The sequence below is a fragment of the Thalassophryne amazonica genome, chromosome 15 (genome assembly GCF_902500255.1).
Source record: "Thalassophryne amazonica chromosome 15, fThaAma1.1, whole genome shotgun sequence".
Classification (NCBI taxonomy): Eukaryota; Metazoa; Chordata; class Actinopteri; order Batrachoidiformes; family Batrachoididae; genus Thalassophryne; species Thalassophryne amazonica.
Window position 1 is genome coordinate 61801095 of NC_047117.1, and position 27858 is coordinate 61828952.

Sequence of the window (27858 nt, forward strand, 5' to 3'; positions counted from 1 at the left end):
AGCTTCTTTTCCCGCTTTGATTTATTAGTGGTTTATTTTCATCATGTGTTCTATTTTTGTTTGTTACTTTCTTTGTTACTTTTATACTCCAGTCATGTTTCAGTTCCGTTCTAGTTTTGTTCTATCAGTTTGTGTTTTTATGGGTCTTCATTTAGTTATCATCTGCCTATTTTTGCTGTTCTGTTATAGGTGGTTCTCTAGTGTCAGGTTTTGTTTTCACAGTCTCTGTTCAATTTGTAACTTTGTTTAGCCACCTTGGTTTCTTAGTCTGTTCCAGTTTAGTTTTGTCTTGGTGATGTTTTCTTTCAGTTCTCATGTTCATGCCTGGTTTGTCATTCTACGAGGTCTATTAGATAATAAACCGACCCTTTTATTTATTTATTTTTTAACTATATGGATTTGAATGACGTGCGATTACACCAATCATGCTTGAACCCTCGTGCGCATGCGTGAGTTTTTTCACGCGTGTCGGTGACGTCATTTCCCTGTGGGCAGGCCTTGAGTGAGATGTGGTTCCGCCCTCTCGGCTGAATTCCTTTGTTTCACACGCTGCTCGAGACGGCGCGTTGCTTTATCAAAAATTTTTCTGGACCTGTGAGGAATATCCGAGTGGACACTATTTGAGAAATTAAGCTGGTTTTCGGTGAAAAGTTTAACGGCTGATGAGAGATTATGGGGTGTTTCTGTCGGTGTAAGGACTTCCCACGGAGCGGGACGTTGTGCAGCGCTTCCAGGCGCCGTCATCGGCCTGTTTCGACCTGAAAACATCCAGGACGTCGTGAGAGAACAGAGAAGATTCAGAAGAGGCCGGCATGAGGACTTTATGCGGACATTCCACTGTTTAAGGACATTTTTTAATGAAAGACGTGCGTGCAAATTCGCTGAGTCATTTCCGTGACGACTCGGCAAATCTAAATGCGTTGCGACAGGAAAAACACCTCCGTGTTGAAAACCATTTGTAAAATTCAGGCGGCTTTTGATGGCTTTCAACAAGTGAGTATCTGAGAAATTGTTTAACAGCTTGGGCATGTTCCAACTTGCCCGTTAAGGTTTCCAACGGAGGTGTTTTTCCTGTCGCGACCCCCCGCGGTCGGGTCCGGCCCGACATGCGACTCTGCCCGCACGTTCTTTCATTACAAAATGTCCGTTAACAATGGAATGTCCGAATAAACTCCTCATGCCGACTTCTTCTGAAAGTTCTCTGTTCTCTGACGACTTCCTGGATCAACAGAGCCTGAAATGTGGATGTTTTCAACTTGAAACGGCGAGACACTGCCGCCTCGAAGCGCAGATCGCCATCAGGCGCCGTGGGCTATCCTTACGGCGACACTACCAGGCCAAAATCTCTCATCAGCAGTTAAAAGTTTTACCGAAAACCAGCTGAATTTATCAAATGGTGTCCACTGGCTGTTTGACTATTTTCCAGAGCTTCTGAGCCTGGACGACGTATTTTGTGAACAGAAGCGTCCAGATTGGATGAAGCATCCTGAGGCCTATCTACCATCTGAGGACGACGAATCTGACTGGACGGACGTGGACGAAGAAGAAGATTGTGAGTGAGCAGGAAGTCCTACAGAACATGACAACTTCCTTATTCAACATACAAAACTTATTTTTTGATTATCAGGACTGCTACAGTAAGCAGGACAAAAAGCGCATTTTTTCTGCTCTCGATAAGATCTTATTAGCCGATCCAGAGCTGCTAACCAGATTCCCAGAGCTGAGAGACATAAAAGAGATGTTTGAGCTGGGTGAGGCCCCTTCGTGCATTGAGGACCCCATGGACATTTTGTTTGAGTCTGAGCTCACCGCCACCTGTTACAAGGAGCCGCGCGTCATTACGCTGTCAGACGCTGCTCTCGCCCCAGCCTGGTACGACATTACACCAAAGCAAGCTGCTTACCTGCTGCCCTTTGTTCCAGAAATGCAGTAGATCCAGCCACACTCCAGATTCCCCCAAAGCCAGCACCACGGAAAGTCCAAGCAGTGCGCGAGGCCTCGCGGCAAGTTCCTGTTGAGCTGTGCGTTCCGGACGCTGGTGCCAAAGCGCGGCCGCTCCATGTAGTGCCGGTCCCCACGCCTCGGAGGATCCGAACGCCACAGCCAGAACCACGAGCTCCAGCTACCGAGATCACGTCTCCCAGGAACCCGGAGGCGACCATGTTCCCTGACCAAGTCAAGCCGCCCATGTCTCCTGTGGGTCCAGGTGTGGACGCGGCGCGCGCCCCACTTCCTGAAGCAGTAGTTGCCACAGCGGACTCCTCGGCAGTGGTGGCAGTATTCGGCGCACATGGGCCAGCAGCCTGCGCAGACACTGCTTCCACATGCAACGCGGCCACCTCGCTGATGACGGCACGTGAAGGTCCTGCCTGTTGGCCGCCGACATTCGTGACCAGCTCCGCCACAGATCCACCCGCAGCAACTGTTGAAAGAGCCTCTTCTCTTCCAGTGTTGGCGCCCGCGGGCATATCTCACACGCCGCAGACCGGCCAGTCCGGTCCAGCCGCCTCCTCACGCACAGTGGAGGACACCCCTGCGGCGTCAGCTAATGTCATCGCTACGTTTCCCACGATCGTCTCATCTTTACCTACGTCATCTGCCTGCACCGCCCCGACGTCATCAGAAGGCAACTCAGCCTCAGCGTGCACCGCTGCGAGGTTGCAGGAGATGCCCCTCCGACCTGCAGCTCCTGAGATCTCCATTGTATCATCGCTGGTGGTCACGGGTGGCTCCACGCTCCCAGCTTCACGAAATTGTGGAGTTCTTGTTTAATTTGCTACGTCAGAGTCTGAGAAGTGCTTCATGTAAGCTGCTGATGCAACTAATACTTTTCATGTGTGTAGTAATGAGTCCCAGTTTTTTGTTCTGGGGGCTCTCTCAGGGGAAAGGTCATCATTTTGTGAGAGGAATGTTTTTCCAGATACGCTCAGTTACTAGTAAGATTTCTTTCTCTTTGCTTTGTTCACGGTCATACAATTATGTAATTGACTCTGTTTTTTTTTTTTTTGGACTGGGCAATTTACTGTCTCCTGGAAGCTTTTTATAGATGCACTCTGTGGCATTTTGACTGACTGGTTTAGTTCTCATCGGCGCTTATTGCATTATCGGTTCTCAAACTCTGTTGACTGGCTTGTTGTCTGAGTTTGGAATTTGGAGCCACGTTGCATATTTTCTGTTAATTGGATTTTTGGGATGATTTGGGTATTTTACGCACTGTGCTTTTGGGTTAAGCACCTGATTGACTCATTTCACCTCTCTCTGGGTGTCCTCTATCACGCTCAGATGGAACTAGTTAAGCTTCCACCGAGTACAGTAAGTCTCCGGATCCCATACTCAGTTGGATCGATTGATGTCTGGAATGGTATTTTGGAGGGTAATGCTGAGTTTCTTGCTCGTTGGGTTTATGTCAGTTCTGGGGTTCTATTACTGTACCTGTCTCGATGACTTCTCTGTTTCATGGGCACCGCCTGTATTCAGTCAGTTTTCTCCTTATGGGGTTTCAGGTGTTTCGGCCTTGAGCCTTCTCCTGCATGCCTCTCTGCCTCCGCCTTGGGGATCAGTAACACCACTGGTCAGCTCCCTGATTCAGTTAGTTCTGTTGACAAGCCTCATGGTCGTCCCCCGGACCCTGTGGTGGGTCGGTCCTCTGACATCTTCCTGCCCCGGGTCCCATCGTTTGGCCAACCACCTGCTGCGGTTTTGCGCCCTGTTTTCCGCCCACTGGTTCCCTGGCCTGTTTTTGGTCGTGTTCTCGGTCTTCCTCGGGGTCTCCAGCCTTTTGGGCCTGGTGGGGTGCCCCGTCTCTGGGTTCCCCCCGTCCTGGGTCCCCCGCTGTCCCGCCCATTGTCTGGGGTGTGCGGCGTGGTGGGGGGGTTATTGTGGCAGCCTCCAAGGGTTGGCTGCCTTGGGGGGGGAGTTCTGTCATGACCGGCCCTGTTCCAGGCTTCGATCACTTTTTTGCCCCTTTCTTTGCGGCAGTTTCTTTTCCCGCTTTGATTTATTAGTGGTTTATTTTCATCATGTGTTCTATTTTTGCTTGTTACTTTCTTTCTTTGTTACTTTTATACTCCAGTCATGTTTCAGTTCCGTTCTGGTTTTGTTCTGTCAGTCTGTGTTTTTATGGGTCTTCATTTAGTTATCATCTGCCTATTTTTGCTGTTCTGTTATAGGTGGTTCTCTAGTGTCAGGTTTTGTTTTCACAGTCTGTTCAATTTGTAACTTTGTTTAGCCACCTTGGTTTCTTAGTCTGTTCCAGATTAGTTTTGTCTTGGTGATGTTTTCTTTCAGTTCTCATGTTCATGCCTGGTTTGTCATTGTATTATATTCTGCCCCTGATTCCTATTGTAGCTCTGTTCTACTTTTGCCATTTGTTTCCACTCCGTACCTCCCATCAAGTCTTCTCATCTCATGCCCAGTTATTTATGTTACTTCACTTCACTACACCTGCCCCATGTCTTTGTCTTCCATCTTGCTTATGTCTGCTTTGTGTTTCCATTCACTCACACTCTTGCTGCCAGCTCATGTGTCTTTGTCTATTACATCACTCCACTCTGTGTTCCCCTTCCTTCACTATCTTGCACAGTGCTTACTCTTTTTCCACTAGCCACACCCCCTTTCTAGAATCTTCCCTCCACACATGCACCTTGTTACCTAATCAGTCTATACATGCACTTCGTTTACTCCACCTGTTATTTAAGCCTCCACAAACTCACAGCTCACTGCCAGATTGTTGTCTAGTACACTTTCCAGCGCCCTACATTGTCCTAATTTTGTCTTGCCGTGTTACGAACCCTGCTCTGTTGTCTTCGACCATGTCTCTTGCCTCATCCCGGTTGTCGGTGTTTGCTTGTGCCTCTGAACCCTGCTCGTTTATGACTGCGTCTCAGCCTGACCCTTCTTGTACTTCTGCCTCGCTGACTGATTACATGTGTACCGAACCTGATGCTGAAATAAAGACCACGCTTTCTCTTACACCCAAGTCAAGTCTGGGAGTCTGTATTGCGGGTCCAACCGCTCCTGGTGCCAGGCTGCCGCCCGGCTTGACAAAATCGTTCACAATTACTTTAGTAAAAATCAGATAAAACACAGTGTTCATCAATATTATTATGAATGATCTATATTGGGAAGTTGTACAAATTGTAATCATCGTAGTATGGAAGCATGTTACATTCACTGGATACAAAATAAACTGTCATAATTACAAGAATAAATCTCATAATTATGAGATCAGGAAAAGGTGCCACATTGACCACTGCTTCGCTCTGAACCACACAGTGCACATCCATAAAGAAAATGTCTTTATGCAATTCCATTGCTTCCAATCCCTCAGTAAAAGAGGAGTGTGAGAATTCCCAAGACATAATCGAAAATCCGCCAATTTGTAATCGACGATGGTGCACTGTAATCATACACAAAGTGTGGATTTTCCCCTAAGGTGTTCCTGGATGAATGAAATGACTTGCATTCTCACACTTGTCTTTACTGAGGGATTGGAAACAATGGAATTGCATAAAGATGTTTTCTTTGTGGATGTACAGTATGTGGTTCTGAGAGAAGCAGTGATCACTGTGGCACCTTTCCTGATCTCATAATTACAAGAGCTTTTTCCTAATTACGAGATAAGGTGACAAAAAGGCGCTTCTGTATGGAAGCCTGTGATTTATTTATTTTTTTGGTTGGTGGGTGACTGACAGGCTGGTCTGCCCAGGGCGGTCCTAAATGATTCCGAAATGAAGGCAAGGCACCCTAAGGCCTGCCCATGACACCGGGTATAAAAAGCAGTCAGAGTGCCACTTCGGAGAAAAATGCTGGATGTATCTTCTTTGTTTTAGGCTGCTGCATGAGGCCACGTGTGTAATTCTCATTTAGAAGGGGGGGTACCTAATGGTGGTGCCCAGAAAAAAAAAAAAAAAAGAAAGAAAAAACATATGGACATGGGGCCTACACTCTAAGACCATAGAGGCACAGAATGGTTTTGAAAAAAAATGACTGGACCAGATGCACACAGACATCAAATATTATTGGTTGTGCAGCTTTGAGAGGTGCTGTAAAAAGAAAAACCGGCAGGTTTCTCACCTTGGTGAACAGTCTCCACCACTGCCAGTGTCGCAGTTTCAAGTAGGCAGCACAATTCCTCTGGAGCACCTTCAGGGCACTTAACTGCTGCTGCTTCTTGGTAAATGCCCTAAAGAAAGAAAAACAAAAATCACCAAAATGGTGTATTTTTGTTTTTAAAGGAAATGTCACATGTTTTTTCACGTCCCAGTTAGCAAGACAGCATAAAAGAACTCATGACTAAGTCTCGCCACAGACGTGCTAATAATTTGTGATCAGTGATCGCTGATGCATTTTATTCCTCTTACTCTGAGCGTTAGCAGGTGCATTTCCAGAAAATGTCTTACTCAACATCTCTCAGCATTATTCAGCAAGTGACAAACATTTTAGAATGAGCAGAAACATCCCAATGACTGACTGACAGAGAGAAATGAACCTGCTCCGTCCAAAAACGAAGCTTCTGAGCTGCTGTTTGAAAGTGATGGCTCAGATTTACAGACAGGAGGCAACACACTTCAGCCCGAAACTCTGACTTGTCATTTCTGTGGATGCTGGTTTACTGAAGCTGTGTACATGGACGTGGGGACATCTCCATGACGCTGTTTTTAACAGACTTCCTGACACAGAGATCGATTTTGTTACATTGTATAAAGTATGGACTTTACGTGCCACAATCATGACAGAACTAAAGGCACAGCAGCAGCCAATGATCGCATGTGCGCACACATGGGGGATTTGATCGTGTAGAGTTCACATCTGGAAATAAATCTACCTCTGGATGAGCCTCACATGTTCAGGATTTTACCCCTTTGGGTTTGTGGAAAGCTTTTTTTTTTTTTTTTAAACCGAGTTTGAATTTGGAGCTGGAGTGTGTGTGTGTGTCCTGTGCAGCTGATGAGAGGCTCCTGCCTCTGTGAACATGAACATCTACAATGTTTTTCCCCCGGCAGCAGATTTTTTTAGATTTTATTGACAACAACACTCATAATTAATCGTGCCCAAAGCTGATCCTCCAACGGAGATTGTTATTGACAGGCTGCGTTTATGGCTCATGGCCGCAGGTGCGCTAAAGCTTCTCCATAACTGCATCAAAATGAACAGTTTTCATTTAAAAACAAGTCATCATAACATGACATCACACTTATGTCAACTCTGGAATTAATCTGTGCCTCAGTTCTTAACATTAACAGCTGCATTCCATTGAAGTGCATGCTAAGAGCTACGTCGCCCATTGGAAATACTCGAGTACTTTGTTTTCTGAAGTCTCCGTAGCTGTTTGCTGTGAATACCGTATACTTTGAAACCAGTCACGGAAGTGCACAAAGTAATTCCAATGGCTCATCGGACAGTCACTAAGTGCCTAACTCTAAATTGTTATGATTTTGGTGCGACATATCCTCTAATGTCTACAAAAACCAAAACTGTGCTGTTTTAAGAGGCACAGTCAAAAGGCGCAACACAAGAAGAACAGAATAGACTGAACATCTCTTCTAACAATGTGTATAGGGTATGTGTTCAGAATGGCTACAGTATTCACCTCTCAATAACTTGTGGCACCAGAACCTTGGTCACTAACAGCCAGTAGCCAGTATGGCAGTGGATCAAAAAACATAGTTGTTAGAGGATTTGGAGGTGGATATATTTTAGAAGAAAAAGGCCTGACATCATTTTTAAATTTGATAACTTTGCAGTGTAAAAAGGTTCATGTTTTCCTCATGACTGTACTAGCAAGCAAACAACAGTATGTTTCAATATTAATAGAAGGACAAAGGGCCTGAAGAAGGGATGGGTTATGGAATTAGGCCCTCCAACAGTGATTCAACCTTTCATGTGGTACTTAGGCTGAGTGTAGCAAGGAGACAAATTATAAATGAGGGGGGAAAAAAAGGTTCTTTTAGTGCCCTGTAAACAAAGACCCAAAATCTTGAATTACTGTGGCCTGAGCCCAGAAATCCATCTGTATGCCTTAAATGGTCAGAGTGTGTGTATAGATGATATTCACTGCAAACTCATGCAGGAACAACTTTTGGTCTCAGCTAGTACCCACCTACACAGTCTATCTGCATCTCACAAAAATAGTCATTTATCTGCTGCCGCCACGCATTGTGTGGGCAATTACTGAGCCTAGTGCAGTCACCCAGTAATGAGACAAAAGTGTTTTGGATGAGATTTGTTAGGGAGCAGAAACCCTCGTTTTCAGTACCTCAGAGGACCGCTTCAGGTTCTGAATAGCAAACGACCAGGTGCACCTGCAGCCCAGCCTTATTCCTGAAAGTAACATTTAAGAATAACTGCTCATTTGACACAAAGTTATTTTAGTGGTGCCCAAAAACTGTCAGATGATGCCTAGAACAAATCAATCTATCATCTTAGCTCACTGGTTAGCATGTAAATCTCCAAACTGTACACAGACAGGTAGCACAAGGGCTCTGAAGACTTCAATCTTCATCTACTTGCAAAGATGTCACATTGGAATGTTCCTGCTGAAGCAAGTGCATTTCTTCATAAGTTGGACACACTCCGTGCACACAGAGCTCATGGAGACATTGAAAGTCTGGATTTCCTACTTTATCCATTACACTGGAGCAAAACTGGAGCCAGTGAACCTTTCTTTACCAACAAAGGTAACTAGGTCACTGGACTCCATGATCTAATCCATAACCAACACCAAATCCATGCAAACATTAACAACAACAATAGCGGCCTGGGCATATCTTACCCTTGATGGACCAGAGAATTCACTGAGAAGTCAGAGACTCTAGCAGGTGCATCAGCATTGTACAGCTGCAGAAACTAGTTGGCCAGGGGTCAGCACTGGCTAACTAGCCAAGTCATATACTCACTTCCGAGCCAAATAGCCACGGCAAACAGACTGGAAGTAGATTATTATGTCAGTGATCTTCAGATCTCTCTCCTCTTCCAAGTGGGCCAAAACACCAGCTCTAAAGAAAATCTTACTTTGGCCAATACGGTACAGGTTGGGATCTAGCTCCAGAGCTTGGATCTGTAAAAGTCACATATGCATTGGGTCGAATAACCACACACTTTGCCTGAACAATTTAGAAAAAGAAAATTAAAAGCTTTTTGTTATATTTACATTCAAAATTTTGTGTGGAGACTTTAAACTGTGCAACACAAAAGAACATGGATAATAGTTGTACAACTGAGTTAGCAACCCTACCATTCTCTCACAGGCCTGCTTCCCATCCATGAATCCCTTGGGAATAGCATTGGGAGTGAGGATCTCATATCTGTGCAGATCAGAGAACATAAATACAGGCAAAAACAGTGAGATCAATCCAGTTGTCAGCTCACTGTTTAGAATATAAAAGAAACTGCAGCTACTAAGTCGAAATATCATCAAACTCAAACTACCTCTGTCGGAATTCCTGGAAGACAATGCGGTTGGGAAAGCCTTGTCTACAGATGCGAATCCCCTCTAGGACTCCATTACACCTTAACTGGTCTAGAACCAGTTGAGGTTCCAGTTTACCAGCCTGAAGGAAGCAACAAATACAGAAAAGAATTGCATATGTTACCATTTCATAATATGAGCTATTGAGAGCATAACTTCATGCACAGTATCAATGTTTCCTCTAAATGTTATAAAATTCACATTTAAGCTAAAAAAAAGAAAACATATCATAGACCTAGGGAATACATTATGTAAACACTTACCCTTTTTTCATGGTTAGGAATGATGCAGCGGACAAAGTTGGGGTTGGTATTCCTCAGTGTGGCCATCAGCTTGCTGAGGGACTCCTTGTAAAGCTGTCCCACTGTACGAAACATGCCTTTTTTTGTTTTGTACGTGGCACCAAAAGCAGTTTCATTCATTCCTGCCACTTGGTCCAGGCCAACTATCCGGTCCACTAATGGGAAGACAGACATAACTCTTTAAAACAGTGTCACATTAAGAACAGCAGCAACATAAGCTCACAAGAAAGTGCAGATGGATGATAAAGACAACACAAAATTGTCAAAACAAGAGTCTAAGCATGGAGTTCCATGTGGAGAGATACCACTAAATTAGGGGTCATTACCCTCATTCCATGAGATCCCCTGTCCTACATGTTTTTAAATAGGCCTTGCTCTACCCACTGCTAATTAAGGAAGTCATGTGTACTCATCCAGTCCACATCTAGGGAACACCGGACTTGACTCATCAGGTGTGGATGCAGCAAGTACACAGGAAAAACATACAGGGCAGGTGATTTCCAGGAGAAGGGTTGTTGACCCCTGCACTAAACTGTACAAGTGGACATGGAGTGCGTGGCCTGTGTAATTTTGCACATGCAGAGCTCCATGTTTCCTTGAATTTGAAAAAGCCCAAGTGCGCATTCATCTCGACTGGCAACTGAACAATAACTGTTTCAAAAATTTAAATGCTTCCTAGCTAACTCCTGTAGATGAGCAATAATGCTCAACAGCTGCTGATGCAAAACAAGGCATTTTACTGTTGATATAATTCGTGAGGAAATTTGTTACACAACTTTGTAATTCAAACATTTAAAACTGAACTCAAGTTTCAAAGCTGTGCAAGCCCTGTATACATTATTTTTATTGTATCACCATTTATAACCATGAGTAGAGGGTAGAAAAGCTTAAGACAACATATGACCCACCACTTAAATTGAACATAATCGAACAGCTAAGTATTGGAGGAGTGACACAATGCCGGAATTTTAATGAAAGTTGGCCTCCTGTCAGACTTCCCTGCTACTATGATCCTAACTAGGAAGGAAGAAAGATGGGAATTAATGTGCTTAAATTTTCTTCAGCTGTGCCACAAAGGTTTAATTTGTTCACAGATAAATCCTGACTTAAGAGGACCAAAACAGATATAGAAAAGACACCACAGAGTTCCACTTGGTCATAACTGTTTGCTTTAGGGCAACTGACCACTCAAGAATCAGAAGCTTCACCTCAACCCATATAATGCAGAAATAAATTAAAAGACGCTGGTTAGACTAAGGGGAGAAAATAACTATCCTCTAATTTATTCGGGAACAGACTAGGCACTAATCTTTATGGCTGAGATAAAGGAGCCATGCAGCCTTGAAGCAAATGAGAACCACTGTAGCTACGACAGACACAGTACTGGCCAAAGCATGGAACAAACAGCCAGATCTGGGCAAAAATATATATATCTGTTTTCAAGGCCTCTTTGGGGAGCACTTCTATTTGGCCACAGAGCTTAGCATCATAAAGTTCTTTTTATTTTGGCCCAGGTCTGTGACAGTCCGACCCAGTCATTCACCTGCCGGCTCATCCAGACTAGAGACACTGTCATAGAAAGAAGCCCTTTGAATGATCTGAATCTCTGTAAGGCAGAGAAAAAGAGGGAAGTGGAATTAACTGGAAAGAATTAGTAGAAATCACATTTATATAGGCCTGGGTCAGCATGTAAGAATCCTGTCATTAGTAGACCTTAAAGAGAGATGTATCAATGTGTTTGTTGATAAGCAAAGACTTAGTGTCTAACAATGTTTCAAGTATTCTGCGATAAGTAAGACATTTACCATCTTTCCATAGTTCAGCCACAAATTTGTCCGCTGACTGATGTAGAAGTGTAGCTACATTGTCATTCAAGGGGTCCATATTCTTCATTAGCCACTCGTCTGCCTTGTAGTCCACCTGTTATGAAAGTACTACATGTATTTAATGTCACGTGGTTACATCCAGGCTGCAAACAACTAAATTTCAACACAAGTTCACTAAATGCTGATTTACAAACAGCACAACAGCAACATGCTTCTTCAGACATTCTAGTACTTTTTGGATCAGAGTATTGTGAAATGAGTATGTGTCCATAAATGTTCAGTGGATTTTCTTTATCAAGTCTCGTACTGCTAGAAGTGCATCATTTTCTATCACCGCACAAACTGACAATGTCCGAAAGACATCACACTGTGTTGCGTAATTCATACAGAGTTGAAGAACAACATGAATAACTTTATTTTAGCCCGACATATACAATTAGCAGACATTTTGTGTTACTGATAACCATTTCTAAAACCTTACAATGCAACTGGAACAATGAAATTTTAAATATTTTTAATACCAAATATTCAACAAATTAATATCCAAATATTTCACTCGCTGTGAGAATTTTACAGTGCAAGACAGTTATAAAATCTGCAGTTCTGAATAGAAGACCGAGACGAAAGAGCTGGTCGAACACCAGAGCTGCAACAAAGGGAAAACTTTTTGTCAGTCATTCAGTTGGCTTCATTATGTCTTTGCAGCTGGACAGGAAATGATTCACAAGCAGTGCAGCCTCTGTCACATCTAATGTTTGATTTAGTTTTCAGTTCTTTCCATTACTGTCTCAGTGTTACACATTGCCCCGCTCTAGCTAAAGGCATTTATTTTATAGGGAGAACTCATGCATACCCTGCCAGCATAGTGGATGATGCAGAAGTCAGCCTTATCTTTGAGCTGACGAGGCTTCTGGAACTTTGTGTGTGTTCCCTGTTCCTGGATAAGCTTGTCAACAAATGTCTTGTCTGTGGCCTTGGGAAACCAACACTCCTCATCCAACAAAGCCAATACTCCTGGAGGGTTTGCCTGAGGACACAGTAATGCAAAGATACTTCAGAGTATAAACAACAGCATCCCCATCTTGGAATCTATGGCACTTTGGTCTAAAATGTAGAACAGAAATCCTTTTGGAGCATCTCCAGGTCCTTAACACTGTCTTATGTGGCACAAACTGAGCTTATGGGTGGACTCAGAAAATAAAAGTGTTAGGTTTATCCTGTTCATTATTCATGTGTGGCTTATGTACATCAGCATTTCCCAATCCTGGTTCGTGAAACCCAAAGTACAGCATATTTTCCATTTGTCTCTGAACTAATCAGAGCAGATCAGCTCAGCCAGGTGTACTCAGAGAATCAGTACACTGAGCTGACCTGCTCTGATTAGTTGGGGGACAAATGAAAAATATGCAATACTTTGGATCCTGAGGACCAGCATTGGGAAACACTTATCTATATCATTGCTTCTGCAGAGTTTCATTCCCCTTCTCTCCAGGGTGCATCTCCACCTCTCCAGGTTCATCTGTACCTGCTTTCTACAGATCACAATGTCATCTGCAAACATCATAGCCCACAGAGATTTCTATCTGATCTCAACCAACCTGTCTGCACTGGTGGTGGTCGTTGTTAACCCAGACCTCAACCATATCAAAATTTGATTTCTGATCCGTATGTTTGCTTTGGCAAAATTTACTAACCCTAATCACAGATCCAGGTTTGGGACCAGCACTCACAATACACTGGCTGAATAGCCTATATGAACAAGAACCAGCAGGACATTAAAACAAAGACAACGCTGAAAGCTGATGTGACAGTTCAACATCTTTTACCAACAGTTATTCCACTGTATGAAGAGTGTCAGCTGGACTTTGAGAAGGACCTTGCCCATGCAGACAGACCCGTTGCATGTGGTTCTTTATAAAACAGGTTTAGGGCTGTTCATCTATCTTTAACCGTCATGCCCTACCTGTGTACAGTGATGCAGCTGGAGTGATTTTTTTTTTTTGTTATGAAGCTGGAATGTGTGATTAGTGTATGAATGGACTGGTTGTTATGTATCTTAGTTAAATAGGTCCCTTCAGCTTCTCCCTTGTTTCACTCAGGGTCACCACAGAAGATCTGAGGTGGATCTGTACGAGATCTGTTAGAAAAGTAAAGGACCTTTTTATTTTATGCAAAAAATATATGGATTTGATGCATATGTTTTTACGTCAGCCAAGCTTGAACCTTCGTGCGCATGCGTGAGTTTTTTCATGCCTGTCAGTTGCGTCATTCGCCTGTGGGCAGGCTTTGAGTGAGCACTGGTCCACCCCTCTCGTCGTTTTTTCATTGCGAGGAAATGGCGGAATGATTTGGGCTTTGCTCCATCAGAATTTTTTTCAGAAACTGTTAGAGACAGGCAGCTGCAAACCATTCGGAAAATTCATTTGGCTTTCGGTGAAAACTTTTTGGGCTTCACAGAGATTAAGGAGTGTTACTACCGCTTTAAGGACGGCCCACAATGGCGCACCGCGCTCTGAGCCGCAATCGACAGGCAGAAACGACCATTTCATTTCTAAACGGATGGCTGTATGGCTCCGGGACCATCGTGTGCAATTTCTCTGGTTATCACAAGATGGAGCGAGACAAAGAACACCTCCGTTTTGGAGTGTCAGAGGACAAGTTGGGACATGCCTATCTCGGCTTTCAGTGGTTTACCAGTCGAGTGAGTATAAGAGAAATTGTGGAGAGCTGGGCATTTCCCAACTTGTCCTCTGACACTCCAAAATGGAGGTGTTCTTTGTCTCGCTCCATCGGTGAATCCGTCGTGAAGCGAGAAGCCTCCTCGCGGCTTTCCATGACAAAATCTCTTGTTAAAAGTGAAATCTGCCGGAAAATGGTTGATGTCCAGCTCTTGTAATAACCAGAGAAATTGCACACGATGGTCCCGGAGCCATACAGCCATCCGTTTAGAAGTGAAATGGTCATTTCTGCCTGTCGATCGCGGCTCGAAGCGAGGCGCGCCGTGTGCCATTGTGGGCCGTCCTTAAAGCGGTAGTAACACTCCGTAATCTCTGTGAAGCCCAAAAAATTTTCACCGAAAGCCAAATGAATTTTCCGAATGGTTTCCAGCTGCCTGTCTCTAACAGTTTCTGAAAAAATTCTGATGGAGCAAAGCCCAAATCATTCCGCCATTTCCCTGACAATAAAAATCTGACGAGGGGGTGGACCAGTGCTCACTCAAAGCCTGCCCACAGGCGAATGACGCAACCGACAGGCGTGAAAAAACTAACGCATGCGCACGAAGGTTCAAGCTTGGCTGACGTAAAAACATATGAATCAAATCCATATATTTTTTGCATAAAATAAAAAGGTCCGTTACTTTTCTAACAGAGCTCGTACATTGATTTGGCACAAGTTTTACGCCGGATGCCCGTCCTGACTCATCTCCACATTACGTGGAGAGAGGGCAGCGATGGACTTGAATGGGGACCTTCTGCAATGGAAGCAAGCACACTTAATCGCTTGTTCACCATCCCTGTTGATTGTTATGCAATTTAATGATTATATCATAAACAGATACAGCTTTTCCCCCCCCAAAGTTTAACACCCAGGCTGCCTGTGAAAATTAATCCTCTCTAGTTCATCTCCACATGGCCACATCTGTAAGAAGAAAAGCGGTGATCAAATATGGTAAAAACCAAAATTATTAAAACCGGGGTTCCCCCCAATGTTTATTTTATGTAGTCTTTATTTTCTGTTTCATGTTCCTATTTGCACATTGCTGTGAGCTGTGTAGCTATGTGGTGAACTCACTTATGTAAAACATGTGCGAGTTCTGCTCTCCTGAAATACACAAAGTCATTGAGTTAAAATTTCATCCTGGTTATAGGTGATCTAAACTACAAATGCTTTCTTGTTACAAATAACAGGAAGGGACCAGCTCTGCACTTAACTACACCACATTTTTCCATGAGCACACCCATAGATGCAAAAGAGCTCAAGTATATTTAGCATATAAGGAAAATATGGTTAGGTATATAGGAAACTGTGTCAGGTGAAAATGAGCAATGACACTTGAGTCATTGGTTGGGCATCTTTACGCATGGTGGAAGACAGGACCCCAAAAGTAACCACTATTCCACTTAGGCTGGTTTGATGGACATCCTGTGTGCAGAAAGCGTTTCTTTTTATTTACAACTCAAGTAAGGAAGAATTAACAAGCGTAATTCAATGTTACAAAAAACAGTTTCTGTACCGAAATCATGAACAGGTAAGAAAAAAATGTAGCATGATAAATGGTTTCAATCAACTTATTGATATAGTTGCTAGCTGTGTCTTCATACTGACCGGTCTCTCAATAAGATCAATACAGGGCTGCAGATCAAGGCCAAAGTCAATGAAGCTCCATTCGATACCCTCCCTTTGGTACTCTTCCTGCTCAAGGATGAACATTGTGTGGTTGAAGAGCTGCTGCAGTTTCTCATTTGTATAATTGATGCAAAGCTGCTCAAATGAGTTCAACTGCAGAAGAGGACAAACATAGCAGGGAAAAGCAACACTTTTAGTGAACAGTTAAATGGATGACAAGACCTGAAACTCTGAAATGAAGACTGTTGCTTTTGTAAAACCTGACAAGCAAAAAAGGGTGTCATGTTGGAGCTAAAGATAGTTACAGGCAAACTGTTTTCTTTGAAAGAATGCTGAAACATTGAGTATGAGAATCACATAAAAGATGCTAAACAATGTAATGTGTGTTACATAGTGAAATTTGAACCTTGTATACTTTTAGGTGCTGTATGGATAAAACATTGAGTATGAGAATCACATAAAAGATGCTAAACAATGTAATGTGTGTTACATAGTGAAATTTGAACCTTGTATACTTTTAGGTGCTGTATGGATAAAATAAAGCAAATCAGGGGTTTCTTTGGAACATCTCATTTAATGGTGCTACAAAAACAGATCACCATAAAACAAAATTGGCCTGGAGATGGATGTGCTGTGTTGGAAAAAGCAGTAAAACCCCTTCTCACTTTTATGGATTTGGTCTATAGAAAGTATTCAAAGTGCTTCACTTTTTACACATTTTGTTATGTTACAGCCAAAATGGATGAAATTCATTTTTTTTCCTTAAAGTTCTGCACACAATACCCCATAATAACAATGTGAAAAAGTTTTTTTTTTCTAATTTTGAAAATTTATTGCAAATTTAAAAAACTAAGGAGTCACAAAATACCATGGTCTGATGAGACTATGGTGTGAATGCCAGGCATCATTATGGGGTTTTGCGAGTAGAATTTTTGGGGGGGATGAATTTACTCCATTTTGGAATAAGGCTTTAATATAAAAAATGTGGATAAACTGAAGTGCTGTGAATACTTTCTGGGTGCACTGTAACTGAGAATATGCTGTGTGAAGATCACAGGTCTCATGAAAATTCAGTAAGGTATATCTTATATATTATATTCCAATTCTAAGGTGGAACTATGCTAGTATACTAAGGTATATCTAAATATCTAAAAAGGAAGAGTAAAATAGAAGAGTAGAAAAGAGTAGAGTAGAGCCACTTAGGTGCCTGGTCTTGAGAACCAGGGATGGTAGGTTGAAAAGCTTTTTTATCCCATGGGAACTCTCCCTACCCACCCAAGCGGCTCAAGAAAAAAGTAAATAATAAATAATAAGACATAAGATAGATAAGACATCATATATATAACTATATTTAAATATTAAGGGTAATAAACAACATATACAATAAATATGGTACTATATAATATACAGGAGTAGGTATTAAAAGCTAAATATTAATACAGCTCTCTCTCTCAGAGAGAGAGAGAGCTTTGCCCCCCTACTCAGAGAGAGCTGAGTAGGGGGGCAAAGCTCTCGATTTACCGATCGATCTACGTTACGATCCTCACCTATGGTCATGAGATTTGGCTCATGACCGAAAGAACGAGATCGCGGGTACAAGCGGCCGAGATGAGTTTCCTCTACAGGGTGGCTGGGCGCTCCCTTAGAGATAGGGTGAGGAGCTCGGTCACTCGGGAGGAGCTCGGAGTCAAGCCGCTGCTTCTCCACATCAAAAGGAGTCAGTTGAGGTGGCTCGGGCATCTTTTCCGGATGCCCCCTGGACGCCTCGCTGGAGAGGTGTTCTGGGCACGTCCCATTGGGAGGAGGCCCCGGGGAAGACCCAGGACACACTGGAAGGATTACATCTCTCGGCTGGCTTGGGAACGACCTTGGGGTTCCCCCGGAGGAGCTGGGGGAGGTGTGTGTGGATCGGGAGGTCTGGGCGGCTTTGCTTGAGCTGCTGCCCCCGTGACCCAACTCCGGATAAAGCGGAAGAAAATGGATGGATAGATGGATATTAATACAGGAGAAGATTTGTTGATGGCCATGGTATTTTATTATAGAAACAGAAGCTATGATGTAATGTGTATTGTTATCTATCTAAAGTAACTTTGCTAGCATACTATAGGAAAATAAAAAGCATAACCTATGGGTGATTCTTAGACTACGGGCACTTATTATGTCCTTTGAGCATATTGTATGAAAAACAGAAAAAAGGGGAAATTTCACACTTTTATAGTTATCTTTACAATGAAAGTGTGTTAAGAAATTTGTTCTAGTAGTCTATGATGACTTTTTCACCTTTTTTCAGTATCATTATATGCAAATATTGCCGTTTTGTGCTTGTCCCACACCAGACTTTTGATCTTCAATGATAAAAATGAATGGTAAACATTTTTTCTAATGTTTTAAAATATCTCTGAATAAAATATCAGCAAAATAATCAAAACATAATTGGGGTATTCAATGTCATACAACTGTTGTGATTTTTTTAAACAAAATGTAGTTGTCCCACACTATTGCCGTAATTTCCACCACAACACTGTAATGTCCCTTTAAACAGTTTGTATGAAAGATTGTTTGGGTAGTTTCTATGGAGATAAACAGTGACATCAGAGCACATGTATATAGCGCCAAATCACAACAAACAGTTGCCCCAAGGCGCTTTATATTGTAAGGCAATGGTGTGGTGGAAATTACATTTACAAGACCAATAGTGCCCGTAGTTAAAGAATCACCCCTATATGGTATGAAATGGAAACCTAAGAACTAAGATACTATATGTTGATATCTTTAAAAAGAACACATAAACTGATGAATCATTAAAAATCTACACCATGTAAAATAAAATTGTAAATAATGAAAATAAGCTAGTTATACTTAGAAGAGCTAAATTAGCCGTTAAGCCAACCGTACCAAGCAAGCTAACAAGACAAAAAAAAAAAAACAACAAAAAACTGGTAATTAGTGTATAAAGTATAATAGCGTAGTTAAACCTACTATAACGGTATTAACAAATACATATAAAAATAAATGTGGACAAAAGTATGAATTAATGTGGGTTATCAAACAGAAAAGAACCAATTATTTTGTAAGCTACGATAAACAGTGCTACAGCCGGCTAGATAAGCTAACGTTAGCTGTTAGGTATAACTAATTGTACCCCACTCCTCCAGTAACTCCATAAATAATAATATTAAAAAGGGGGGAACAAGAAAAGTAAAGCATGTAGAAATGTATATGGAGACATGATATAAGTACCTTAGTGAAAGGATATAAAGGTGGAATATTATGAGCAAGACATGCACCATGAGACATGCCAAAACAATTGTAGCATAACTTTAACACAACCGTGGTGCTTCCGGAAAAATCTCACGGTGAGGTCACAGGTTGTACAACTTTAGGGGCTTCACGAAAATGCAAGAGATTATGGTGCAAAAAAAAAAATAACTTGAACATCTATAAAATCCCGCCATGGTTAAAACAAGATGCCAAAATGAAGGAATATTCAGATTCAACAAAGACACCCTCAAACCCTCTAAGATGTTCCAAGGTATGGACAGGGTTTTGAACCGTGACATTTCTTAAAGTGAGATAGAGGCTTTACTTTCCAAAAATGTTACCTTTTAACATACACCTTTAAAGTTGTAGAAGCAAATTCTTGCCTCATTAAATGCATAAGGTGTTTGAAATAAAGAAATTCAACTCAAACCTGGAAGATCTCAAAACCGGCAATATCCAGAATGCCGATGAAGGAGGCACCTTGTCGTTTAGTCCTATCCAGAGCTTTATTAATGCGATGAACCAGCCATCGGAACAGACGCTCATATGTTGCTTTAGCCAGGGCCTCCACTGCAAAGTCAGCCTGTAGGAAGACAGGATAAGAAGAATGATGATTTTGCAGTTATAAATTGGAAGGCAAGTAAGTGCGAAACAAAGGACAAAGTGGAGACACTATGCTTTTCATGTTGCTTCTACAATCTGATGAGAAAACGAGTCTGGAAGATGACTGGATTTATGGACCAGACTTGATAGCAAATTTGTGAAACCCTGGCTCACCTCTACTGAAAGCAGGCTTCATAACTGGGGCTGCACACAAATGAGTTGCACTCTGCATTACATCTGCAAGTGTGTCAAGTTCACATATCCTAATAATCACCCACCCACCCAGAAATTTAGTACACCTTTTCAACAAGAAAACTAATTTTTAGCTGTTTTGAGTGTGTGCATGTGAATGAGATGTATTGTAAAGCACTCCAAGCATTTCATGGATAAGAAAGCACGAAGGAAATGCAATCCATTTATCTGTTTTATTAATCAATGTCACAATTTTCACAGATTCATGTATTGTTACATTTTATTTATACCTCTCAAATGCATGCATTTTAGTGACATGGCCGAGACAAATGGAAACCATCTTCTGATATTTACAATTAGATCATGTAAAAGCAAATCTTTCCTGAATGCTGAAGATATTTACTTTAGGTGGATAAGTGTGGATCACAGTTCTGCCTGGGTGTCTGTCAACTGAGAATCAAACCTGTAACAATGACCTTGTTGACATCAATATTTCAACTGACCTGCTCTTTAGTCTGTGCTTTCTGGACATAGTCTCTTCCAACTTTAATCCTTGGAGACAGAATCGCTCTTGTAAATTCCATTACATTCATTCCCAGCAGATGGCACAGCTTTTGAGCAGCTGGGAAATAAAAAAGAGAGATAAACACACACACACACAATAAAAAAACTTATATTTCAGGGTACTTTGAAAACTAATGATTTCTAGATGCATTCAATGCTAGAGGTTAAATCTACATGCTGCTGGCCATTTACTATAACACAAACTATATATAATAAGGTTTAATGTCAACATAAATGCATGAATGCAATGAAAAAGTCATATTTCACACATAGCTGGCTCTTAAGAAAAGGGGGAAGTGAATAAAATCTGTACCATAAATAAAAACTGACCAAATAACCCTGTTAAAAAAAACCCTCAACCTTAAATTCATGAGATCACATTTGTGAATATATTTGGTCAAGCTTAATCACAGGCATTAGACTCAATCTCTTCTTGTGTCTCTGCTTTAAGTGAAAATATGCAGTGCCACGTGGAGAACCGTGCCCCATTTCCTTTAGACGTAAATCCTTGTAATGATGTGGCTTAATGGCAGGCTGACGAGACTTCAGGGTAGATGGGACATAACTCAACAGTCCCTCTGTTCCGTGGTTGAAATATATGATGCGAGGAAAAACGAGAAAGGAATGAGTCTTCATGTATATGGGAAGAGGAAACAGACATGATGAGTGTCTCAACCTCTAAGGTTTTAACTAGTAGATGTGAGTGCGTGGTTGGGAATAATCTACCTGTATTATCAGGCATAGAGGCTTGGTCACTGTTTCTCTCCTTCTTGAAGACAATGTTACCAAACTGAAGGACTGACGATACCACCTTCAGCATTGCTACAAATGTAAAAAGCCAGATGAACTTAGTATAACAGCAGCAAACGCAATGGTAACCCGTACCTGCTTATAAATGTAACTACAACCCCTGGCAATAATTATGGAATCACCGGCCTCGGAGGATGTTCATTCAGTTGTTTAATTTTGTAGAAAAAAGCAGATCATAGACATGACACAAAACTAAAGTCATTTCAAATGGCAGCTTTCTGGCTTTAAGAAACACTATAAGAAATCAGGAAAAAAAAAAAAATGACAGTCAGTAACGGTTACTTTTTTAGACCAAGCAGAGGGAAAAAACATGGAATCACTCAATTCTGAGGAAAAAATTATGGAATCACCCTGTAAATTTTCATCTTCAAAACTAACACCTGCATCAAATCAGATCTGCTTGTTAGTCTGCATCTAAAAAGGAGTGATCACACCTTGGAGAGCTGTTGCACCAAGTGGACTGACATGAATCATGGCTCCAACACGAGAGATGTCAATTGAAACAAGGGAGAGGATTATCAAACTCTTAAAAGAGGGTAAATCATCACGCAATGTTGCAAAAGATGTTGGTTGTTCACAGTCAGCTGTGTCAAAACTCTGGACCAAATACAAACAACATGGGAAGGTTGTTAAAGGCAAACATACTGGTAGACCAAGGAAGACATCAAAGCATCAAGAAGAAAACTTAAAGCAATTATGTCTCAAAAATCGAAAATGCACAACAAAACAAATGAGGAACGAATGGGAGGAAACTGGAGTCAACGTCTGCGACCGAACTGTAAGAAACCGCCTAAAGGAAATGGGATTTACATACAGAAAAGCTAAATGAAAGCCATCATTAACACCTAAACAGAAAAAAACAAGGTTAGAATGGGCTAAGGAAAAGCAATTGTGGACTGTGGATGACTGGATGAAAGTCATATTCAGTGATGAATCTCGAATCTGCATTGGGCAAGGTGATGATGCTGGAACTTTTGTTTGGTGCCGTTCCAATGAGATTTATAAAGATGACTGCCTGAAGAGAACATGTAAATTTCCACAGTCATTGATGATATGGGGCTGCATGTCAGGTAAAGGCACTGGGGAGATGGCTGTCATTACATCATCAATAAATGCACAAGTTTACATAGATATTTTGGACAATTTTCTTATCCCATCAACTGAAAGGATGTTTGGGGATGATGAAATCATTTTTCAAGATGATAATGCATCTTGCCCTAGAGCAAAACTGTGAAAACATTCCTTGCAAAAAGACACATAGGGTCAAAAAATAGTCCGGATCTTAATCCAATTGAAAATCTTTGGTGGAAGTTGAAGAAAATGATCCATGACAAGGCTCCAACCTGCAAAGCTGATCTGGCAACAGCAATCAGAGAAAGATGGAGCCAGATTGATGAAGAGTACTGTTTTTCACTCATTAAGTCCATGCCTCAGAGACTTCAAGCTGTTATAAAAGTCAGAGGTGGTGAAACAAAATACTAGTGATGTGTTGGAGCGTTTTCTTTTTCATGATTCCATAATTTTTTTCCCTCTGCTTGGTCTAAAAAAGTAAAAAGTTACTGACTGCCACAATTTTTTTTTCCTGATTTCTTATAGTGTTTCTTAAAGCCAGAAAGTTCCATAATTCCATAATTTTTGCCAGGGGTTGTAGCAACTTCAAATTAAAGGTTTCCAAATAAATGTTCACTACAAATTCAAACCTTGATGACCAATTAAAAATGATTGGTCCCATTATGCTACACACATTATTTCACCAAGTCAAATCCTTTTTTAAAAACATCTTTATGATGGAAACCATACCCAAAATCTCCTCGTGGGAAAAGCTCATTATGTGCATGGCTTCCATCGTCTCATGGAAGTTGTCTTTGTCTTGCTGGCCCGGGATTTGGATGTTTCCATTGGACAGGAAACGATAGTTACTGAATCCTTCCAGAAGTAGGTCCGCTAAGCAGAGTTGGAATAGAAATGCCATTTAGAAGGAGGGTTAAGATGATTTTCTTTTTAAAATGCTGAATGCAGCACATACTGCACACACACACACACACACACACACACACACACACTTTTTTCTTTTTAAAATGCTGAATGTAGCACATACTGTACACACACACACACACACACACACACACACACACACACACACACACACACACACACAATAAAACTCGCATATAATGGATTCAAGTGGACCAGCGAATTTTGTCAATTATAATCGAACTCCACGACATGTATAAAATGGACAAAATCCGTTACAAGTATATAACGTATTAGAGTCAACACGGTAAATAAAAAAAAAAAAAAAAGAAGCAAAAAACAGTGACTGCGAGGCTTGCATGTTCAACCTCCAGCTGAAATGCACCTGCTGAATCGCAAAAAGGGGGGGAGGGGGATCACGCAGGGACCCAGTCCACCAACCTTAAAAAACAAAACAAAAAAAAAAGTTAAATTCTACAAGTTGGGGAAATACAAAACAAAACAAAGCCACATCCCATTACCATTTCAGCAAAATGTCAAGGCTTTGGCACAAGGACATTGTCCCATTGCTTAGGGAGAGCCCTGGAATATTGATGAATAAAAACGCAAAAGTACTTTTTAGCCGAATAATCGATTAATCGCCAAAATAAATCGATAGAATACTCAATTACTAAAATAATCAATAGCTGCAGCCCTACTCTCTCTATATACATACAATGAACCAAAATATAAATGCAAGATTTGTTTTTGCTCTCATTTTTCATGAGCTGAACTCAAAGACCAAAAAAACAAACAAAAAAACAATCTATATACAGAAAAGATCTATTTCTCTCAAATATTGTTCACAAATCTGTGTTAGTGAGTACTCCTCCTTTGCCAAGATGATCCATCCAACCTTACAGGTGTGGCATACCAAGGTGGTGATTAGGCAGCATGAATATTGCACAGGTGTGCCTTAGGCTGGCCACAATAAAAGGCCATTCTAAAATGTTGTTTTATCACACAGTTTTAACAATGCCACAGATGTCAAGTTTTGACGGAGTGTGCAATTGTCATGCTGAATGCAGGAATGTCCACCAGAGCTGCCCATGAATTGAATGTTCCTTTCTCTACCATAAGCTGTCTGAGACCAGCCACCCGGATAGCTACTACAACAATTGGTTTGCAGAACCAAAGAATTTCTGCACAAACTGTCAGAAACCGTCTCAGGGAAACTTATCTGCATGCTCATCGTCCTCATTAGGGTCTCAACCTGACTGCAGTTCACCGTCAAACAGACTTGAGTGGACAAATGTTCATATTCAATGGCATCTGGCACCTTGAAGAGGTGTTCTCTTCTTGGATGAATACCAGGCCAAGTGGTTAATGCACTTGGTTTCAGTGTGGAAGGTTCCCGGTTCGAATCCCACCCCTACCACATTTCTCCATGTAATGTGTAGTTGAGTCAGGAAGGGCATCCGGCGTAAAATTTGTGCCAATTCAACATGCAGATCCACCTTGGATTTGCTGTGGCGACCCCGAGTACAAACCAAGGGTGCAGCCGAAGGGACTTACTTTACTACTCAGGACAGAGACAGCATGTGTGGCCGCGTGTGGGTGAGCAGTTTGCTGATGTCAACGTTGTGGATTGAGTGACCCATGTTGGCGGTGGGGTTATGGGCATGTGTATGTTATGGACAACAAACACGTAAATTTTATTGATGCCATTTTGAATGCACATACATACCGTGATGAAATCCTGAGGCCCATTATTGTGCCATTTATCCATGACCATCACCTCATGATGCAAGCATCTGTACATAATTCCTGGAAGCTGAAAACATCCCAGTTCTTGCATGGCCAGCATACTCACTAGATATGTAACCCACTGAGAGTGTTTGGGATACTCTGGATCGGCATATATAACAGTGTATTCCAGTTCCTACCAATATGCAGCAACTTCGCACAGCCATTGAAGAGGAGTGGACCAACATTCTACAGGCCATAATCAACAACCTGATGAACTCCATGCGACAGATGTGTTGCACCACGGGAGGCAAATGGTGGTCACTCCAGATACTGACTGGTTTGCTGACCCCCCCCACCAATAAATCAAAACGGCACATTTTAAAGTGGCCTTTTATTGTAGCCAGCCTAAGGCACACCTGTGCAATATTCATGCTGCCTAATCACCACCTTGATATGCCACACCTGTAAGGTTGGATGGATCATCTCAGCAAAGGAGAAGTGCTCATTAACACATATTTAGACAGATTTGTGAACAATATTTGAGAGAAATAGATCTTTTGTGTATATAGAAAATGTTTTAGATATTTGAGTTCAGCTCATAAAAAAATGGGAGCAAAAACAAAACTGCTGCGTTTATATTTTTATTCATTGTATATACACATATTCATACATACATGCACGTGTGTGTGTGTAAATATATATATATATATATATATATATATATATATATATATCCATCCATCCCAAAAAAGAAAAAAAAAAAATCAGCTGCCATTTCGAGTTACCAAAGGTACAGACAATAAGTAGCTGATGGTACAATAACTGCACAGCAGCTGCTCTACTCACATCTGAGGTGTTCTCCAGCCCCAGCTAGCAGCTGGTAGAAAATGTGAAAGGTGCGCTCATCTTTGGCTTGACGAATAGCTCTGGATTTTTCCAGGAGGTCTGACATAGAATATTCAAGGAAAATTTCATATAAATAGGGCCAGTTCAACTCACAGCAGCTGGTCAGTCAATTTACTCATTGTCATCCTAACAGGGTATGGTTATTCCACAACAGAAATGTTTTATTCAATACTGACAGTAAATTTCTATAGCATGCAACAATTAGATTGGAAACATTAGATGGTGCAAGTTTCTTCCAGACATGCAATACAAAATGGATACAAGTTTCAATATTGGCCCCAACAATATATCCAGTGACATCAAAGTTAATCCGGATGAATTTCCCCTGCAGAGAATAACAATGAATGAAATGTCAGATGCCAAGAATACAATTTGCATACAAGCTGAAGCCAATAAAACTACAAACAACAGCAACAATAACATAGACTTAAGCAAGCCTGTCATGTTAGTTGCATTATCAAATTCTCATACGACATATGAACACAACCCTGATCATTTTTGCCAACCTTTATATTGCTCATTGTGTTTACATGCATTTCTCTATAGAAGCATGCCATCAATAAATGTGATGTCAAGTAAACAGCAGGGTTTTCACTGTTGTTTTTTGGCTTTTACCCCAAAGTGCATAAGCCAAATGAACAACAATTTAATAGAATAAAAATAAGGGGGGGGCATGCTTTGCTCTCATTTGTGGTCGCACTGCTTCTGGTCTCTCGTTTGCGCCATATGTTGGAATTTCACTGAGAGGAGCTCAGGCTGCTCATCCACACAGTGAAAGCAAAAGTGAACCAGAAGAACTGAAGATAATGCCTTACTCAAGGCTAAGACGTCTTTTTACAATTTGTTCATGTAAAAGGGGAATCTTCTTCACAGACTAAGGTTAATTATGGAGTTCCACAAGGTTCTGTGCTAGGACCAATTTTATTCACTTTATACATGCTTCCTTTAGGCAGTATTATTAGACAGCATTGCTTAAATTTTCATTGTTACGCAGATGATACCCAGCTTTATCTATCCATGAAGCCAGAGGACACACACCAATTAGCTAAACTGCAGGATTGTCCTACAGACATAAAGACATGGATAACCTCTAATTTCCTGCTTTTAAACTCAGATAAAACTGAAGTTATTGTACTTGGCCCCACAAATCTTACAATCATGGTGTCTAACCACATCCTTACTCTGGATGGCATTACCCTGACCTCTAGTAATACTGTGAGAAATCTTGGAGTCATTTTTGATCAGGATATGTCATTCAATGCGCATATTAAACAAATATGTAGGACTGCTTTTTTGCATTTGCGCAATATCTCTAAAATTAGAAAGGTCTTGTCTCAGAGTGATGCTGAAAAACTAATTCATGCATTTATTTCCTCTAGGCTGGACTATTGTAATTCATTATTATCAGGTTGTCCTAAACATTCCCTGAAAAGCCTTCAGTTAATTCAAAATGCTGCAGCTAGAGTACTGACAGGGACTAGAAGGAGAGAGCATATTTCACCCATATTGGCCTCTCTTCATTGGCTTCCTGTTAATTCCAGAATAGAATTTAAAATTCTTCTTCTTACTTATAAGGTTTTGAATAATCAGGTCCCATCTTATCTTAGGGACCTCATAGTACCATATCACCCCAACAGAGCGCTTCGCTCTCAGACTGCAGGCTTACTTGTAGTTCCTAGGGTTTGTAAGAGTAGAATGGGAGGCAGAGCCTTCAGCTTTCAGGCTCCTCTCCTGTGGAACCAGCTCCCAATTCGGATCAGGGAGACAGACACCCTCTCTACTTTTAAGATTAGGCTTAAAACTTTCCTTTTTGCTAAAGCTTATAGTTAGGGCTGGATCAGGTGACCCTGAACCATCCCTTAGTTATGCTGCTATA

The 27858-nt window shown here is 41.5% G+C and overlaps 1 protein-coding gene across 5 annotated transcripts in view; it reads right to left on the reverse strand.

Annotated features, from left to right (window-relative positions):
• myh10 (myosin, heavy chain 10, non-muscle) overlaps positions 1–27858 on the reverse strand; it is a 149077-nt gene that overhangs the window by 68081 nt on the left and 53138 nt on the right. For 3 of the 5 annotated variants that reach the window (XM_034187659.1, XM_034187657.1, XM_034187658.1), the window contains 15 exons: positions 26244–26307; positions 25923–26021; positions 23175–23318; positions 21291–21386; positions 20504–20622; positions 19636–19788; positions 15924–16097; positions 12451–12624; positions 11577–11691; positions 11315–11377; positions 9733–9926; positions 9430–9551; positions 9236–9305; positions 8898–9058; positions 6076–6184 (listed from right to left, as the gene is read on the reverse strand). In XM_034187659.1, the coding sequence (XP_034043550.1) occupies positions 6076–6184; positions 8898–9058; positions 9236–9305; positions 9430–9551; positions 9733–9926; positions 11315–11377; positions 11577–11691; positions 12451–12624; positions 15924–16097; positions 19636–19788; positions 20504–20622; positions 21291–21386; positions 23175–23318; positions 25923–26021; positions 26244–26307 (1857 nt within the window). The remainder of the gene's footprint in view (positions 1–6075; positions 6185–8897; positions 9059–9235; positions 9306–9429; positions 9552–9732; positions 9927–11314; positions 11378–11576; positions 11692–12450; positions 12625–15923; positions 16098–19635; positions 19789–20503; positions 20623–21290; positions 21387–23174; positions 23319–25922; positions 26022–26243; positions 26308–27858) is intronic. The other 2 variants (XM_034187661.1, XM_034187660.1) reach the window with 1 other exon arrangement.